At 38.0% G+C, this 20347-nt stretch overlaps 1 protein-coding gene across 5 annotated transcripts in view; it reads left to right on the top strand.

Annotated features, from left to right (window-relative positions):
- Positions 1-19703, top strand: part of kcnab2a (potassium voltage-gated channel subfamily A regulatory beta subunit 2a) — a 101351-nt gene extending 81648 nt beyond the window's left edge. For 4 of the 5 annotated variants that reach the window (XM_087800221.1, XM_087800218.1, XM_087800219.1 and 1 more), the window contains 10 exons: positions 4397-4441; positions 5451-5495; positions 5692-5735; positions 6879-6965; positions 8917-9002; positions 9118-9238; positions 10429-10523; positions 12365-12485; positions 15026-15114; positions 17199-19703. In XM_087800221.1, the coding sequence (XP_087656347.1) occupies positions 4397-4441; positions 5451-5495; positions 5692-5735; positions 6879-6965; positions 8917-9002; positions 9118-9238; positions 10429-10523; positions 12365-12485; positions 15026-15114; positions 17199-17288 (823 nt within the window). In that variant the 3' untranslated portion in view covers positions 17289-19703. Of the gene's footprint in view, positions 1-4396; positions 4442-5450; positions 5496-5691; positions 5736-6878; positions 6966-8916; positions 9007-9117; positions 9239-10428; positions 10524-12364; positions 12486-15025; positions 15115-17198 lie in introns of all 5 variants that reach the window. The other variant, XM_087800217.1, reaches the window with a different exon arrangement.
- The last annotated feature ends 644 nt before the right edge of the window (positions 19704-20347 follow it).

Genomic DNA, 20347 nt, shown 5'->3' with positions numbered 1-20347 from the left:
CCCTCACATTCGTTTCAAATGTTGAAGTCTCCAAGATGCAGCAAGTCCTTCATCATGACCACGTTTTCAACTGATTACTTTCGGTCTGAAATCTGAGCGAATTAAATGTTACAAGAGCGGAACAACTTCACTCCTTCGACCCAATATAATCACTCCCTGCTTTCTTTATACAACAACTCCCTTGGAGGTGGAGACTTTTGGGATTAATGACACGCGGTGACAAACCTTGATGTTTGACTAATCACAGCAGAGTGGGTGGGCTTATGGTAAACAGATTTTTCAGTGGGCAGAGCTTAAACACATTTTCTAATGTAAATATTTCAACGAAAAGAGAGTTTTCACATTAGTTGGCCTTTAAGTTTTTTGGATACATTTTGAGTTTTTTCTATAAACTCACATTTCTTGTCACTGTTTAAGCTCCAGTTCCTGTTTAAGAAGCACTGGTTTTGCACATTTACAAACCAAATTCAAGGACTATAAAGCGCTCCGGATTATAAATCTCAATATGCATGAACTGGTATATTTTCATGCTTTGGGCAAACGGGATTACAAGGTGCAGCACAGCGGCCGTAATTTCATGTTACCATGAGAAGTAAATACAAATAACATTGAGCTGCATCGTAAAAACTAAACCTTTGACCATGTCATGAACAAATACCCCTTCTTCCTTAAAAAAAAAAAAAATGTCATTTATTTTCCAGATACATAACTTTCAAACACAAGACAGAGAAATAATTCAAGAGCAATAAAAGCCAAATCTAGTCGACGATAGTTCACAAAGATGCTCAGAGGTCGACAAGCTTTGTCAATCTCCTGCCATATTTATAAACTCGTGACAGGAAGTCCCTTCACAATTGAATGTACTTCACTTCTTTGTGTTTAAACTTTCCTTTTGTAACCACTTCCTAGTGATTTAATGGTTGTTGAGCAGTTTTGTCGAACCTTTGTAAAGATTAGATAAATGATTCAAATAACTTAACTATATATACTATATATTTATATATATATATATATATATATATATATACATTTTTTCCATGTTTTTAAACCACTAATTGATATTAGTTTGTTCAACTTTTAATTTTACTGAATCTCCATATAAATCTCCAATTCTATAATTATAAAGTGTTCAATTTTTTTCCCTTTTTTAAAATTAATTTCTTACATTTTTATATTGTCTTTAAAGTAAGTTTAAATACGTATTTTAAGTTGTTCTACTATGTTTATTAGTTTGAGACAAGAGGTATGTTAAGGCTTCAGAACATCCGAGCGAGTTCACAATCTAAATTTAAAGAGCCGACACTATTGATATTTTTAACCTGTTACTTAGGTCTGCCACTGTGTGGAAAGAAGTGATGATCTGGATTTAAATGTTGATTTAATCCGGCTTTACACCAACATTGGAACGCTTTGAAATAATCTAGGGGATTATCCTCTAGCAACAGTGTCTGTGATCAACCAAGTCTGTGATTTGATCCTGATAAGTGTATTCAAGCTTTTTTATTACAGGACACAAAGAGTTCTGTCGTTTTAACATCAAATAATGCCATTAATCTGCGTTTGACTCTCTACAGCACAGATGTTGTTTACAGTTTATCCATTCACATTGTGTCAGGAGGAGTCGGAGCACAAAGATAACCTTTTTTAAATGATGTTATTTGTGGACAACAGCTGTGAAATTAACACCATAAAGGTGTTGCTACTTTTTAGATATTTCCTCTCATTTTCATTTTTAATCTCTCCTAGAAGAACAATTGTGTGTAGTGGTGGACGTCTTAAAGATCAGCTAAGTACCTTGTTTTTTGGAAAGTGCTGACAACAAAAAACCGCCATAACTAAAAATATTTTCAGTGAGAGGTGTGTTACATGCATGCTAGCTGCTAGCACATCAGCTACATGTGCTAGCTGTTGTGCTAGCTTCTTCTGTTACAATCCAATAGGACAATAACAGCAGTTGAGTTTTATATCACTTTCCAATCATTTCGAAGATACTGGTAAAATCTCTAGACAGTGTTTTTACCTTGTTTTACGGTACATTATTGGGGCTTCGTTTTTTGGTGTGTGTCTTTGAGCAATACGTTGCAAACAAGCAAGAAAGTAAAAATAACTTTACTTTAACATTATGATCAATTGTTAGCAAAATGTATTTATTTATTTATTTTGGGAAGCAACATTATGAACTGTTATCCCTTGTGTTGTGTCAGGGTGAAGTTGACCTGAAGGCCAGTAAACAAATGTGATTTGTTTTTTATACCTTGTATACATTGTCTAGATGATCTCTTTTATAGTTTCTCTCAAACTTTGTGAGGAAACTTGTGAATACATAAATAAAAGTACTAGTCAGGAATCCTTGAGCAACTCCCGAAACGACCTCCTTGAAAATGAGTTGACCTGAATTTTTTAGGACAACGACTCTTACCGGAGCCAACTTTCTCTGCTGACACTGTTTCCATAAACACAGTAGTTGGTTTGAAACTCCGGATCGGTTCTTTCTCACGTTCTCCCCGCTGGAGTCGGCGGAGCTTGAATCTGTTTAGCAGGTGCAAATGTTTGCGGCGGCGTATCACCGCGCTCAGTATGTGCCGTTAGACAGGTGTTAATCCCGGCAGCTTCCAGCGCCCGGCAGATAATATGACACGGGAATGGAACCGGCGACGCGAAAACAACATAGTGGCAGATTCCAGGTAGCGCCTGGCTTTCCAGTCCGGCGCTGAAATTAAATCGGTTCTTTCCTCTCCTCACATCTGTTGACCGATGCTGGTTCTGTCAACACGGCATTTGTTGACAACACAAAACTCAATTGTGTTTTTCCACGAATTGAAATAAATACAGGAATAAACGCTCTTCTCTGGCGTGCATTACATCCCTTTATTTCCTTCAATGCGTCCATTAATTGGAAAATTGCAGTTCCACGCGAGCGACGTGATGAGGCAGGATCGTGTAAGTAAACATGACAGAGTTATAAATAACGCCGCATTATATCACAGCTTCTGCTTCCAGTTCTAGTGGAATAAAAGACCCAATTATCGACTGTACCAATGAGGTCACGACGCTCTGGGCCGAACTGTACCGTATGGTTGACTTACTCACGACTCGGGACGGAACCAAGCGGAGCGTGTTTCCTACTCTCCTCGCAGTGCGTGAGGTGTGTGTCCATCTGCTCGGATGATGGTGTAGCACCTACTGTAGCCCCGCCGAGCCGTGGAAACGTAAAGGAGAGTTCGGTTCAATACCGAGGTTTCGTTCTCCTAGTGGTTGTGATGCTTGTTGGGAAAATCAGCTTAACTTAAAACGGCGGTTTAACATTTCAGGAAAAATACTATCTATTTTCCTAAAAAACACGTTCTTAATATTGATTTTGATGTCATTAGTTCTATAGTAGAAGTTAAAGGTTTGTTATTTAATTGGAGATTTATAGAAATAAAGATATTTGGAAGTATGCAAAGAGTTGTGACGCGGTAAACTTCACCTCAAACTTGAAGCTACGCTAGCAAGTTTAGCATTAAAAAATTATATCTTTTTTTTTTTTAGTTTACGGTTGGAAAAGAACAGAAAAACTTAATTTAAGTATGTATAAACATGGTTCAAATCTGCTTTTCTTAAGGGTTGAATTATTTTAGTTTTAAAATTGAAGTCAACAATATGTATCTTAAAATGTTGGGGGTTTTTTTTCATTTGAATTAGATTTAAAAATCAGAAAGTTTAAAGTCAGAATTATTATTATTATTTTATATTGAATTAAAAAAGCTACAAGTTGGAACATGTTGAATCTATACCTTCTATTTTTTAATGATTGGAATACGCTGCCTTTAAAAAAAAAAAAAAACCTGTACTAAATATTTTTCTTTTGGGTAAGGTATACATTTGCCTTAGTCCGGGGCACCTTGACCCAGAGATAACACAATGGATACCACAAACACATTTGTTTTCGGGGCTTCGGGTCACCTTGACCCAGAGATAATAAGGGATACCACAAACACATTTGTTTTCGGGTCACCTTGACCCAGAGACAACACATGGGATACCACAAACACGTTTGTTTTCGGGGCTTCGGGTCACCTTGACCCTGAGACAAGACAACGTTTAAAGACAAATATTAGGCTCTGATTTTATGTGGGAGTCTTAGTTAAGATGTTAAAAATTATAATGACATTAAAACATATCTCATATAAGTCAGCAACAGGTTTCCGTCCGTCGCGTCCCTCCTTAGCGCCCCCTGTGGCTGCTAATGAGTGACACGGTGGCTCTGCTGCACAGCTGGGATCCGAAAGTAACATGTTCCTCTGAAAGCTCTCGCATGCATTATGCAGCAAAATCCAAATAGTGTCATTTGGTTTCCTGTGTGTGTAAACACAACTGTCCCTTCATCTTCTCCCATTATGTTGCTGCTTCACAGGGCAGAGGTGGTGCTGGGCAACATCATAAAGAAGAAAGGATGGAGGTATGAGACTCTTTTTTTAATCGAGTATCTGTTTTTCTAATTTCCGCCCTGTCGCTCTGAGGCGGTGGCCTCACATATTGGGTGTGTTATGAACTGGAAAGTGGAGAGATGAAAGATTAAAACGGGTCGCGCCCACACTCTCCTTAAAGGAGCTCAATAATGGATGAATACTGTCCTCTTAGTCGGACATGTTTTTTTTTTCTCTTCACCTGCAGCTAGAGTAGCTTGTGAACGATCCATCGTGTCCACACGTAACAGCAAACACCAAAATACAATAATGGAGCAAAACGTCTGTTACAAATGATTTATCTTTTTTTGTTGTTTTTTTAACATGCATTTGGTATTATTTTAATTTAATTCAACTTTAATGTGTAACTTGCTTAAAAGGAAAAAAACTAAATGAACTTCATTCTGTTTGTTAATATTATATAATATTATATTCTTATGTAGTTATATATATCGTTATTTATATTTGAAAAAATGTTTTAAAATGAATATCACGCTGAAAAATAATTAAATCAATTATAATTTTTTCTATAAAAAGGATATTTTAAATATTTTAGTTGTGAATTTCAAAGTACTAAAAATGTCGACAGTTACACAAAAAAATCCATGTTTTAAAAGGCGAAAAGATGCACTTAAGACAATTTTTTACACAGAATATTTTCTGTTTAATTCAATAAATATGAGTGAAATCTATTGTTCAAATGTATCCATCCAGCTATAGACCAAATTAAATAAAGATCACAGAAATCGTAATTATTTTGTACAAAAAAAACAGTTAAAACATATTTAAAATGGTATTTAAAATGTCAGTAAATTTAATAAAATATTGTATGTGCGCCACACACTGAGCAGGTCTAAACATGAACACACTATATAGGAAGACTCACACCTGCACTTGCACACACACACACCCGCGGCGTTCACACATGCTGCCAACACACCTTCGTACATTGCTCTGTGGTTACCTGCTCGTGACAAAAAAAACCTGCTTCTCTATCCACAGACGCTCGAGTCTGGTGATAACCACCAAGATCTTCTGGGGCGGAAAGTAAGTTTCCTTCACGCCAGCCGTCCGTATGAGAAACGATCCTGCCGTGTAATTTGTTTCTGATGCTGCTGATAAAAAGGCATAATGAGGTGTCGCCCCGGCACTGATCGGGCGTCAGATACTTCAACTAAAGCTGATTCATTTGTGAGGTTCTCTGTTTAAAATGCCTCCTGTTTTTCTGCTCTTATCTTCGCAGAGCAGAGACTGAGCGAGGTTTATCCCGGAAACACATTATAGAAGGTAAGCAGACCCATCATTGGAACCTTTCTTCAGGCAGACAACATCATAATTAGTTTCTTTTTGGTTCGGAATCAACAGTGACTGCGTGTCCAGAATCATTCATTCATTAAAAAAATGTACATCGTAATAATTGTTCAGTTATTATTTCCCATTATATTGATTAACTACGACTAATTAAACAAGTTAATTACTGCTACTAAGACAAACTCAATTGAGATTGAAAAGGCACCTATAAAAATACATACTTATTTTTGTCTATAAAAGCTTACTGTATATTTTCGGACTAAAGGGTGCGCTGCATTAATAAGACACGATATCAATGAACAGGTATATTTTTATACATAAGGTGCACTGTTTTATAAAGTGTGCATATAATCCATTAGGGGGCAGTAAGCACAACCAGAATTAAGGCACATTTGCGTTGACGATTTTTGAGAAAATGTAAGGATTTTAGTGTCCAGGAAATACGCTTAATAAAAGTCGTAAATTAAAATGAAAAAAAAAACAGATATTTAATAAATTTGGTTATTTGAAACAAAACGTTGTTTTGGACATGTCTAACTCTGTAAATAAAAGGAAAGTGAAAGTCTGTAATCTGTCCTTTTTTAGAAATATGGACAAAAAAGTATGTTCATTTTAATTTAGAGACTGAAGCTCAGTAAATGTAGCTCTTTAAGTATATTCCACCTGTGATCCTGAGTGATCATTGCGATTGATTAAAAACAATAGCGCTGATTTAAGCCGCTTTAGCACCATTGTTCTGACATTAAAGGCCCTTTCAGTAGACTTTAGACTAGTGTGTATGGCTTCCCGTAGTGTCAGATTAGTGTAACTGCAATGATGTAAATTCCCGCTTTGCCATTAACAATATTCTGCATCTACATTTGTTTACAGAACTAGATTGTTGTTCCTGGTTTCATAATTTTTTTGTAAGTTAAAAAAGCATCAGTACTTAACCTCTAATGTGAAGCTGCTTTGTGGTCCCGTGACTCACACGATCTCAAGGTTACCTAACGAAGATAATCTTGAATATAAGTTCAAATGATGTCAAAATGTTACATATCGCTGCTTTGAAGTTAAAGTACACACTCTTGCTGATTTGTTCTGTTACTTATTAATAACTTATACTCTGGTCTGGTTCAGGTTTAAAGGCCTCTTTAGAACGACTGCAGCTGGACTATGTGGACGTGGTATTCGCCAACAGACCTGACCCGAACACGCCCATGGAAGGTGAGCTGTCGTCGACCAAACTTTTCCACCTCCTTCTTCTCGTTCACCGAGCTGTGATTGGTCTCTATGACGACCAGAGATATGTACATCCCTGCGGTGTGAAGTGAAACATCTATTTTTAAAAGTGTTGTCTTCCACCTCCACAGCTGCAGCGAGGATGGATGCCTAGTGTGTGTTTGTGTGTGTGTGTGTGTGTTTGGGCTCAGCTGGTCCTTCAGCATCCATCTGCTTCAGACTTCAGAGTTCCTCTTTGGGGCTAGGGTCAGGGTCAGAGGTCGTCCTTTCCTCCTCCACTTCCATGTGTCCAGTGAGCCAGAAGTCCGTGTTGTCGTCTAACTCTGCGGTTGTTTATCAAATCCACGCGAAACTCCGCGAGTTTTCTGACGTAGCTTCACCATCTGGTGTGTGTTTTGCTGGAAGGCAGTCAACAGACTGTGAGGAAGTGGGTGAACTGCTGCTCCGTCAGTTTTCAGGGAAATCCTTTCATATTCACAAACATATCAACGAAAGGACCAATCCCTATCCTCTACTCAATCCTGCCTTTAATTTGACAAATAATCCAACAATTCACGATTAAAAAAAAAAAAAAAAAAGTCAATTCAAGAATACATGTAATATATTTTCAAATGATTGTGTTTATTCTTCCTGTTAGTCAATATAAATATATTATTAAGAGATGATTCCTGTAATATTAGAAGACCGGTCTCTTTTTTTGTGTAAAATAATTATTATTTGGCAGATTGGCAGATTGAATTAATTTCATAAAACACGTTTTTATATTTATAATTTAAAAAGAAGACTATAATATTGACGACATTTTCCCTCCATTTAGTTTTTCTTTGTTGTTTTCACCTAAAAATATTGTTTTATCGGTGAATAATACATTTATTTGTGTTTATTAATTGTCCTTTTCATATAATTTAAGGTTCTAAATATGTATTTATTTAATAATATTTTTCTCTATACATCAGATATTTAAAATAGTCAAATATCATAATGTCTTTTAAGGACATTTTAATTGGATTATTATAGACATTTTGGGATTAGTTATTTCTTACAAGTCATTCATTTAATATTTGTCCATTTTTAACAAAGGAATTGTCTTGAAAAATAACATCAAAATGTTCATTTACCTTCATTATATTTACATGAAGGTTCAATCTGCTTCCACTATTTACCTAAAAATATTGTTTTTCAGTGTAAAATATTTTTTTTGTGTTTATTAATTGTGCTTTTCATATAATTTAAAGTTCTAAATATGCATTCATTATATGTTTATCTTTACATCAAATATTTACAATAATCAAATATCATAATGTCTTTTAATGACATTTTAATTGGATTATTATAGACATTTTGGGATTAGCTATTTCTTACAAGTCATTAATTGAATATTTGTCCATTTTTAACGAAGGAATCGTCTTGAAAAATAACATCAAAATGTTCATTTACCTTCATTATATTTACATGAAGGTTCACTCTGCATGAAGTATTCATTCTATTGTGCGTTCGTGATCTTGCCGCAGACGTCCTGATCCGTTTGTCCTGCAGAAGCTGGTAAAAAGCACATATCAATCAGAATTCACTCCTAACTGGGTCAGTTGCGTCTTTCATGTCCTCGCCTAAGACTCGGGGTTAATCTGTGAGTCAGCAAAACACTGGCACGAAAATCGTCTCCGTTCTTTCCTCCAGCTGAGGTGAGTTTGTGTTAATAAAAAGGAGTGTTTGAGGCACACGCCTGCCAACTCTGATTTCCTCTGACTTGTCTGGATGTGACGTCACTTTCATTCCTGGTTCAGCTTCTCTCTCATCGTCCCCTGAAAAGCTCCTGGACAGGAAAATATCGCACTCATCTGGGTCGATGCTGCCGATGGGGCCGCAGGATGAAATGCTGAAAAAACACTGGAGTTTGACAGCAGCTGTATTTCTCTGTGTTTTTTTTCATGTGCAGAGACGGTGCGAGCAATGACTCATGTGATAAATCAAGGCATGGCGATGTACTGGGGGACGTCCCGCTGGAGCCCGATGGAGATAATGGTGGGTTCCTGTGAAGACGACCGTCGGGAAGCATCAGTGTCACGGCCGGGAGTCGGAGAGGCCGTCGACGTGATTGGCTGGACGCTGACTAATGATTTTTCCGCGCTCCTTTCAGGAAGCCTACTCTGTCGCACGGCAGTTCAACCAGATCCCCCCCATCTGTGAGCAGGCCGAGTATCACATGTTCCAGAGGGAGAAGGTGGAGGTGCAGCTGCCCGAGCTCTTCCACAAGATAGGTGGGCATTTTTATTTATTTTTTATATATATATATATTTTACTTTATTATTTATTTATTTTCTTTTTTTATTTAATTTTATTTAATTTTATAATTACCAGCAACACCAGTTGCCTGAATGTTTTATTAAATACAGTGAAATAGTTTTATAATTAGCAGCAAGTCATTTCAAGTATTTCGGTTCTACATTTATCATTAATTTAGTTGGCTTTTTATGTTTTTTTAAGTAGTGGTAGTTAGTTGGTTCAAGTTGAGAGAAGGCTAAAGAAATATTATGAACAAGTAGTTTCTGAGTGGGTAGTAGCAAGTTAGTTAACATGTTTTTTTTTTTACTTTGTTTATTGGTAGGTTTAAGCAGAAGATGCTAGTTGTATCAGGGAGCTAGTTATAGTTTAGTAGTAGTAGGTGTTGATAGTTAGATATTAGTGTAAATTAGCTCATGCTAGTTAGCCTAATCCTAGTCTTAGTGGGGATGTAGTTATTCAGGGGTAGTATCAGTTTAGTCTACGTTGCAAACTAGTTTCATGCTAGTTGTAGTGGTGTGATCGTTATTGTGTGATATCATTTTAGTTTAGTATAAGTTGCTAGTTAGCGTCATGCTTATAGGTATTAGTAAAAATGACAAGTCGGCAACATGCTTTTTGTAGAAGGTGGTGTATTAGCCTAATCCTGGTTGTAGTTGGAAGGTAGTTATTATGTATGTAGTTGTATTTTTTTAGTAGAAGTTGCTAGTTAGCATCTTGCTTCTTGTAGTGTGAAGATAGTTCTCTTGTGTTGGTATAACTAATTTGCTAATTAGTTTCATGCTAGTTGTAGTGTAACAGGGAGGTATAGTGTGGTAGTTATAGTTTAGCAATATTTGTAGAAGTTAGAAACTGGCATCAGTTGCAAGTATTGCATAAAACCAAATGTATATTTGAACAAGTAAGGCAGTTTCATACCAGGGTAGTAACAATATAGTAAAAGGATAGTTTAACTAGTAGAAGCTGTAGTTACTAGTGAGAGATTAGCACAGTATGTGGCAGTAATAACGTAGATAGTATTAATTCAAGTTTAGGTAATCTTAGTATCTAGTTTATAATAGTTGTGGCATCACAGTGTTGCAACAACTGACCATAGATAAAGAAATATTACAACTGCTGCACAAATGTCTTGTGTACTTGTGTGACGACGCTGCTCTCTGTGGTCCAGGGGTCGGGGCCATGACGTGGTCTCCTCTGGCCTGCGGGATCATCTCAGGGAAATACGACGGCCGAGTTCCTCCGTACTCTCGAGCCTCGCTGAAGGTAGAACCGCCTGCTCTTATCACCTGCTGACCATCACACCTGGATGTTCGTCGTTGTCCGCCTGCTGTGTAACTTTCTTCTTGTGTTCCCAGTGTTCCCCCCCACACCTATCACCAGATGGTTCACACCAATTAACCAATAATCCTGCTTTGTTTTAAACATCAAGCACCATCTAGATTAGACCAACACGCCTTCTCGTCACTAAATCAGTGGTCGTGTTTGTGTAGCTGTGTAGTGGCATGTTGTGAGTCTGTGAGCGCTCCTGGTCTAATCCTCCATGTTGTTGTTGTCGTTGTGATGCCGTTCTGCCTCCTGTTCGGTGTTGTGGATGTTTGTTACCTGGTGATGTCACTACTAATCCTAATCCATGGAGTCACTTGTTAAGAGTTTATGGTGTTGAATTGTGTTTGGGCTGCACAACCTCAAAACTTTACTGTGAAATATGTCAATATTACGTGTTTTATTTGCTCCATAAATATTCCTATGTAACCTTGGAAATACAGATAAATGAATTGGCTTTTAAAATACTACACACATTAAAATAACTGTAGATGATTTTTGATGCTAACCATGTTAATCTGAACTAAACTATGTAACTTCATCTTAAACTGATATTTTTTAGAATCTTCCTCAAATTCTTGTAAAAAAAAATGTAGGGTTGTTTTAGTGATAGTGTTTAGTGTTAGTTGTCTAATTAGGTACATTATTTACACACAAATGAATACATTGTGAAAATGTATTATCGATGTTGTAGAGTACTTAAATAATAAGTCGTGTACATAGCAATTCAAAGGACCCGTATTTATGAATTATTTAAAAACATTCCTTTTTATTTAATTATATATTTAATTTGTATTATTTAATAATTTACGAGTATTTATTTAATATTATTAGTAATTATAAATGCTAACAATGATAATCTGGAATAAACTATATATCTAAGAATCTAATTATCCTTTATCATTTGTAAACGTTTTTTTTTTCCCAATCGTGTACATTATTTTGAACCGAAAAATTACTCAAATGTAAAAGTTGTAAATCGAAAAATTTATTCTCAGATAACACAACAAAGGCGAGTAGTTTTGTAGTGAACTTTAATAAAAGGTCAATACATAATAATATAATATACATCTGACTAAATAAATTATTTGAAAACATAGAGAAAGAAAAACAAAAATAAATAAATTGTGAAAATATATTCTCGGATTAACCAAAAATATGGTAGTGCTTTGTAATGTACTTAAATAAGAATAATTAAATAGCCATACATTCACATACTTGTATTTTTAAATGAATTATTTGAAAAAAATATGTTTATTAATAAATGTATAATAATTAATTAAAAAAAATGTTAACCTTTTCTAATTAGGTACATTATTTTGATTATAAAAGAACTAAAGCACACATTAATACGTTTTAAAAACTGCATTCTTAAATTAACTAAATACTCCAAAAATTATATTTATTAACCTATTCTCTTGCACAACGCGTGCATTTTGTAAAATAAATATGTATATTCAACTATGATTCCATTTTTTTATGATCCTGAGATGGATCAGTTTATTATTTTGGATTTTAGAAAAGAGGTGATTGTTACATTACAACACACCATAAAACCATCCTTTATATGCAACAAAACCCAGGACACTAAACGACGAGCGCTCATGATCTCAGCAGAATGTTGTGCAGCCCAATTATCCGTGTCTATATTGAGAAGGTTGAGTGTAGCAGGAGACAGAGTCACATGTTGAAAAACGGGCCCCGCTGACACCGGAGCTGCGTGGCAGCGGTGTGTGTGACCAGGGCCGAGTTTTTGAGCAGGTGTGCTGTGTTTTCCACAGGGGTACCAGTGGTTGAAGGACAAGATCTTGAGCGAGGAGGGCCGGCGTCAGCAGGCGAAGTTGAAAGAGCTGCAGGCGATCGCGGAGCGTCTGGGCTGCACTCTGCCCCAACTCGCCATCGGTACGCAGAGACTTTCTGCTGCTCTCTCTCTTTCTGTCTGTCTGTCCGCCCCTCTGGGGTCAAGCCGGGGTCAAGCCGGGGTCGAGGGCGTGCGTGCAGGTGTGTGTTCTTACACTCCAGTGGATGCGCACGTGTGATGACGCTCATGCTTTCTAAAATTAAAGCCGAGACTCCCAAGAGACCTTCGAGAGTCGTAAAATCAAACCCTTTGACATAAAGAGATCAGACCTTTCAACATATTCTAAGTTTGTATTTTTAAATGATAATTTATTATTTTTTACTATTGATATTATTACAAGAAGTAGTTAAAATAATATAAAGTATAAAATATATTATTTATTATTATGTTTCTATAGTTGCATCGTATAGTATTTATAATATTATTACTTTTCTATATTAACATTTTCTTGCCAAATCAATTAACAGTTGTTTAATGTTGGAAATAACCTTCTCTATATGTGCTGTAAAAAAAGTAGCTTAAATTATAAATGATCAAGAGTAAAACGATTTTTAGTAAAACAAATATTGAAACTACCTCATGTTTTTTTGTTGTTTTTTTTAACCTAAATAATAAACACGGCCACGCATTGAAAAGGTCTATATTTATAAATTAGTTCTTTAAAAGATAAGATGTATATAGTTTAAATTAAAGAAATATCAAGTAAAAGTATTTATCTTTATTCACTTAAAAATAGGGACACCTTTGAAACCTCTGATTATAATTGCTACGTTAAAATAGGCTTGTTGGTAAAAAAAAATGTTTTAACTTATTATTTAAGAAAATAAAAACAACAAATCATGATACAAAAGTGTTTGAACTTTCCCAAAGTTATATATACATTTGTCTATAAAATGTAAATTGTAAATTTGTTTGGTCAGATTTTTAAAGGCATTTATTCCCTTATATTACCAAAATTCTCAAAGGATATCCCCTGAGGGATTAATGAAGTTAACTATCCATTTTAAGTTAAGTTGTTAATCTTCTGTAACCATAATAAAATGCTCCAGATATCTTCCAAGAACACAAGTGCACATCTGGAATATAAATGTATTGTGTGTGTGGAAGCATTTGCATAGCTGCAGTTTTTATCTTATTTAACTGCGTCGGCATGAAAAGTGCGTCTCCAGACATTAATCTCGCGGTGAAACGTATCGATTTTGGTGAAATTGCGCGGCACAAACACACACTCAGCCACTCCAGGGAGTCGGTTCAAATATGAGGAACCCAATCTGGGGCTCCTCATCTCCGCACAGATTCTTCACGTTCACAGTAATGCGGTGTCATGGATTAGGTTTCACGGCCCATTAGCGGATCCCCTCATCTCTCCCAATTACCATAAATCCTTCCAGCGCTCCTGAAGGCGACGCGTACGATTTATGTTCCGTCCTCGGCGTCACGGTGAGGCCCCGGGATCGAATAGAAACAGCATGACAGTGATGGACGCTCGGCTGCCACCGAGTGTTGATGCACCAGCAGGTAAACTCGGGACAAACAGTGGAGCTCATGGATGTTGGGACTTTCACGAAGGCATCCCAGAGACGCTCCAGGAATCGGCGAGTCGCAACATAATCCCACTATTTTTACAGCCCAAATCTGCCGCTCTTGATGTTGTAATCTCCTTACGAGTCCTCAATTGGGGAAAACATCAGGTTCGATTATGTAATGCGTTCAAACAACTGTCTTTGTGCTCGTAGAGACATTTAATTTACTCATGTTTATAAAGATACTGACATGCCAATGACCCTATTATTATCTTACTATGTCTCTAATGTTCTTTGATAAATCCTAATCTTATTTTTTAGATAAAAAATCAATACAAATAAAACATTTGAGGCATAATATGTACTTTTAACTCAAATAAATTCACTTTATAGCTCAATTAAGTTATTCTTCAGAGAAGCCTGTCTAACTCTTTACGAAGGTGAAACAGGTCCGGGTTTTAAATCATTTTAAATTTGGCTAAAGAGGGTTTATGGATCTAAGACCAAGAAATAATTAAATAACAAATAAACTATTTAAACTTTTGACTGTCACATCTGAATATGTGAGATGCAGATGGCGCTCCGTGGCGTTTGTGGGGAAACCCTTTGTCAACAAAAGCGCAAAAATTTGAGAATCCTCAACGGGACGTTCGACTCCTCCTGGATCAATACCGTCCACCGAAAAAGCTCTCAGCCTACTTGAAGACATCGTGTGATGAAAAGACAGACTCTCTGACTGCTCAGCCCTCAGGAGAAGAACTTCCCTCAGGAAGACCAGCTTCTTTAGGACTATAGGACTTTGTGAAGGAATCTTTTTTTTTTACGAATCCAAACCTGGTACATCAACCTATCACCACTTTGTAGAGATTCATGGATGCAGAAAGTATAAGATAAAGGGACAATAATGTGTGTTTAATTTGTGGTTAAAAGATTAATTTAAGTTCCTCATAAAAAGCAACATGTTGGCAAAAACGCCAATTTTAATTTTTTTTTTGGGACGATTTGAGTAACAGTGTGTATCGTTTGTATCATTGCTCTTTACTCGTCCCCTACTCCAGCATGGTGCCTACGGAACGAGGGGGTGAGCTCCGTCCTCTTAGGGGCGTCCAGCACGGACCAGCTGATGGAGAACATCGGAGCCATACAGGTGAGGTCGTGATATTTGCGTGTCAGTGTGCGTCTGTCGTCATGCTTCGAGCCGCGTCTGGATGTGACCCCGACCTGCTTCTTCAGGGCTCGGTTTTGCCTGGTCTTGCGGAACATCTCGGCCTCTCGGGCAGCACGCTCGGCTGCTCTACTGTACCCAGTTAATAAGGTCAGCCCAGTATCGGTGGCCAGGGGCGTGGAGCTTCCGGCCACTTCTTCATCTCTCCTGATAAGACGGGCCCCGGTTAATGGGATTTTAAAGCCGGTTGGGGGGGTTTTTGAATACCTCTAAAAAGACTCTCAGACTTACAAACACGTGGACGTACAGTATCTGACGTGTGTGTGAGCGAGCGTTCTCTCCACCCCCTCCTCGTTTGATATTTCCATTCTCAAATGCTACGGTCACATTTCCCCAGGGCTCGCCACTTTCCCCATTACTGCAGATAAGTCCGGGAATAGAAGCGTGTCCTTTATCCGAGAAGGAAATTTATCATAAAGGAACATTTTTCAATTTCATACAAGCACTAAGCATCTACTCAGGAATGGAACAGTTGCAGGCGGAATAATGATGTTGTATTTTGACCTCTGATGATAGAAAAATGTTCAGTCAACAAAGTATTTACGAATCATCTGTCTTTGCACGTCTAGATACAGTTTTGTATTTAAAAAATACTTTAATCAAGTGGTAGAGGAGTGAGGGCTTAACATTTTACACTTTACCTTTTGTTAAGTCGTTTAAAGTAGTGATGGTCTGATGAAGCTTCATGAAGCAGTGTCATGTTGTTTAGAGGTCAGTAGGTGGCGCCATCAGTTTAAATACGATGTTTCATTAGAACAGTTGTTGAAAACGAAGGAAGATGGTGCAGAGACCGCCATCTAGTGGACTCTGACAATAATGACACTGCTTCATGAAGCTTCATCAGACCATCACTTGTTTAAAGTTTGGTGCAGAGAATGTTTCCCTAAATAGTGAGGTTGGAGTTTTTTTTCCCTCAAATATATTTGGTGTGAAGAAAATATCGATATAACCATAAATCTCTTATTATTATTCTGGGTACTGTATCGATATTCAATAGCACTGAATTTGATGTATAAACTGTAAAGTTTATATATATATATATACTTGTATATATTTATGCCTTTTTTTGTCCAAAAACTGGGGAAATGGCAGCCATGAGTATAAAAGAAAGGATACACTTAATTTAAGAAAGTATTTGCTTGTTTTTTTTGTTATCTCTTTTAGTTATAGTTAAGTGGTGTTACAACAGTGTTTGCTGGTCGGGAGTCATGCTAACTGCTTTACCTAACACTGAAATGACCATGAAAAAAACATTTTGTAATTAAATTATTTTTAGTAGTGATGGTCTGATGAAGCTTCATGAAACAGTGTCATTATTTTCAGAGTCCACTAGATGGCAGTCTCTGCACTATTTTATCTTGTTTTGAACAACTGTTCTAATGAAAAATCATTTTTTTTAACTGATGGCGCCACCTACTGACCTCTAAACAACATGACACTGATTCATGAAGCGTCATCAAACCTACAATACCTTTTAGATCCAATACCTCCTCTATGCTCAGTGGTTAAATTTTAGTAAATAAATACATACATTGTATTTCTCCAGTGTGAGGTCAGGGTCTTGAGGGAGATTTTTTTTAATCCATTTTGACCGCAAAAAAAAATGTACGTCTGGATCGAGAGACAAATTGTTCCCAGTGGGGGTTCACCTCTGCCGGGGCTGAGCTCCTCAGCCTTCCATTCCCATGCAGAAGGTCTGGAGAGATGTATAGACTCACCACTTCCTGTGCGGTAATTGGTCCGTCGACGTCACAGGCGTTTAACTCTGAAAGTGTTCAGGAGAGTCTTCAGACACGAAAGGGTCTCTTGTGTTACATATCATCTCATGATATGACGTTTTGTTCTGAGGTGAGGGAGAGTAAATCAGCTTGTTTTCCTTCAAGTAACCTGGTCCACAACATCGTTTACTGTAGATCGTTTGGCTTTTGAACCGAGAATCTAAGAATAAATTATGTGTTTCCCTCTTGTGTAACTTCACCACAACGATGTCTTGTCTCCTCTCCCAGGTTCTTCCAAAGTTGTCGTCCTCCATCACACACGAGGTGGACAGCATCCTGGGCAACAAGCCATACAGTAAAAAGGACTACCGCTCTTAACGCGCCGCGCTGCCTCGCCTCGGCAGGGCCCGCCTGCTGCCGCAGCGCCTCACCTTTGCCTGATCCTCTGTTTGCTTGAGCTTTTACTGAGTGAGACCCTTGGCGCATGAGTCTGGCCACACCGAGGCTACCCAGGGGATCTCATTTAGAGTCGCAGGGAAACGACAAGAAGAAGAAGAAGAAGAATAAGAAAGAAAAAAAAAGAAGGAGCATCCCATCACCTCCACTGGAAGAGGAAGGGATGGACGAAGGGAAAAAAGCGAGGAAGATGTTAGCGATATAGCGCTCATACTTAAGTCACATCTACTTCAGCTATTTTAAAAACCATAGAGTTAAAAAAAAAAATTTAAAAAAAGAAGCACACGCTTGCTTGGCAGCCAGATTAGTCTTTTGTTTGAATGCAACTGGAGCGGAGGGCGCGCTGGAGAAGGACTGTGCTGCACATGTACCATAGTCATGTTTGTTCTGTTACCAACTGGTCTTCTTGTGTCTGGAAGTGAAACTTGTCGTCCGTGTTGTCAGCGTGCGAGGCCTCCCCGGCTTTACAATCAGCACTTTAGTATCCGTCGGTGTTAGAGGGTAGTTTGTCTAAATAGAGGGGGGAGGGGGGGGCTGTTTCCTGTCATGTCGCAGAGAACCGGAGAAAGCCGAGGATGTGTTAGAACCCAAACTTGTCAGAGCCGTAGGCGTCTGACCTTAAACTTCCCTCCGAGAGAATATTTTTGCCTTATTTTCACGGCTGCTTCGCCACCGTCGACTCGCGGCTCAGAACCCGGTGTTACGACTTACTTTGAGGTGCAACTCTGGCTGAAGCCAAAGATCTTATCACGCGCGAGCGACTCCCACTTCCCGCGAGAACATCGGAATCTCCACGCATGTGTTCAGTCCAGCATCTACGACATGGGCTCCGTATTTACCCCCCCTTCTCTTATTCAACTCATGTATCCGGGTGTGTATTAGCAGCTTTAGGAGCAGCCCTGTCCGCGTTACACGACAGAAGTATTACAAGCTCAAGTCAGACGCCACTTCAGGTGCTTCCCCGACTGATAAAAGCACAAGTGGACAGCATGTGACGTCCTCCACGCAACGGAGCCTTTTCATCCACGGCGCTTTCATGATGAGGCCTCGAGACTCGTGCTGGATCTGAAAGTGAATCATGAGTCCAAGAGATTGTTTGTCCATCTGACATGGATCGATGAAGCTCTCGTGAAGGTTGTTCTGGGCTTTTAATTCTTACACTTGAAGGATGAATAACTCTTGTAACTCCAGACTTGTAATCTGTAGTTTAGTGATGGCATTTGTCTTGACTATAATCCTGCTTCTTCACTAGGGGATCCAACTAATGCGGTTCCAATCAGATGCGAGTTTCTCCACTTGCGACAACATTTGTCGCACTAATTACAAAGGGTCAGTTCTCCCCGGTCTATGACAGGAAGACGCCGTTACGACAGCTTTTTCAAGAACGTTACGGGCCTTAGAGTGGAGCCAAATTTAACAAACGTTCAAAAAAGACGTTCATCGTAAGAGCTTTTTAGTTACGCTGTCCTTTCTCGCCAGTGCATGTTTTATCTTGATCTAATAAAAACATGTAATAAACATTTATTTAACATTTATCTAAGTCCATTTATCTCCTCTTAAAGTTAACCTGGTTATCTTATTGGTAACTTATTAAAATGAATGCTTACGGCTTACAAAGTATAAATAATTATTTTTCCTAAAATTTGTGAAGTTATATCTTTAATTACTGTTTTTATTGCTTTGATTTATTACTTATGACTTCAAAACACATGCAGATCTTCTCAATCAATGGCCCTTTCGCTGTACGTCGTACAAAAATAAAGTTTGCCGTGTTTGTTTTCCGAGGGGAAAGAATCTGTTGAAAATCTCCGCCCAAGCCGAGAGCCTCGAGTGTTGTTCGTTTTTTTCGGGGGTTGGACGGGGAATCACTGTGTCTGACGATTTGTGTTATTTCCGTGTCCTGTAAAGATCTGTCCGAGTTTGCTGCACACAAGTGAGATCACTTTTGTATTTAAAAAAAAAAAAAAGAAAACGCTGACTCGTCGGAATCTAGCTTCCCGACCCCAGAAGGGAAAACAAAGATGGCGGCTTTACGAGGTTCTGGTTGGGTCACATGACTTAGTAACGGGCTGGAGACACGGAGGAGAATCTATTTTTGAGCCCACAGAGAGAGTTTGAGGAAAAGCTTGGTCCCTCCTGCTGCACCGCTGGACTTCATGATCTGGTGTAGATACTTTGACCTTTGTACATAAATGTTTCCAGTTGTGATCACCTCTGCCTTTTTTATGTTGTTTCTTTAGCAGGCATCGTTCTCGGCACCGTGCTTGAATCTGAAGTTTAGGATGTACAGCTTCAATCTTGATGAGAATCATGATTAAATTAAGAATGACGACTCAAGTCTTTTGTCTTCTTCTTTTAGTTCTTCTTAAAGTGGTGATATCACTCGTGATGGGTTGATGACGCCTCATGATCCAACTGTATCTAGTGATGAAGCTTCATGAAACAGTGTCATGTTGTTTGAAGGTGGCGCCATCAGTTTGAAAATGATGTGATGTTTCATTAGAACAGTTGTTCAAAACAAAGTAAAATAGTGCAGATACCGCCATCTAGTGGACTCTGAAAATAATGACACTGTTTCATGAAGCTTCATGAGACCATCACCAACTGTATCATGATACATTTGAAGGCCACTAGATGCCACTCTCAGTTTAAGATGATGACAGGTTGTTGTTAAATCTGAGTTTATAAAGCTGAGTGTGCCATCTAGTGGCCTTTCAAATTCCACACACTGTAGCATGATACAGTTGATGCTGTAACATGAGGCCTTCAACATAAATCAAAACCTTTTTCTAAGACCCCTGCTATCATTAATTAATTATGAGTTTACCATCTAGTGGCCTTTTTAAAAAAGTATCATGCAACTCAATACAGTGTTTGCTTCACCATGGGGCGTCACAAACACATCACTATGAAATACGAACTAATTTTCAGTGTGAACTGGCTTAGAATAACTATTTCAAAACTTTTTCATGAAGCTTCTT

This window comes from Callionymus lyra, chromosome 10 (genome assembly GCF_982586985.1).
Source record: "Callionymus lyra chromosome 10, fCalLyr1.hap1.1, whole genome shotgun sequence".
NCBI classification, from domain to species: Eukaryota; Metazoa; Chordata; class Actinopteri; order Syngnathiformes; family Callionymidae; genus Callionymus; species Callionymus lyra.
Note: the sequence above shows the minus strand (reverse complement) of the source record. Positions and strands in the feature narration are given on the sequence as shown.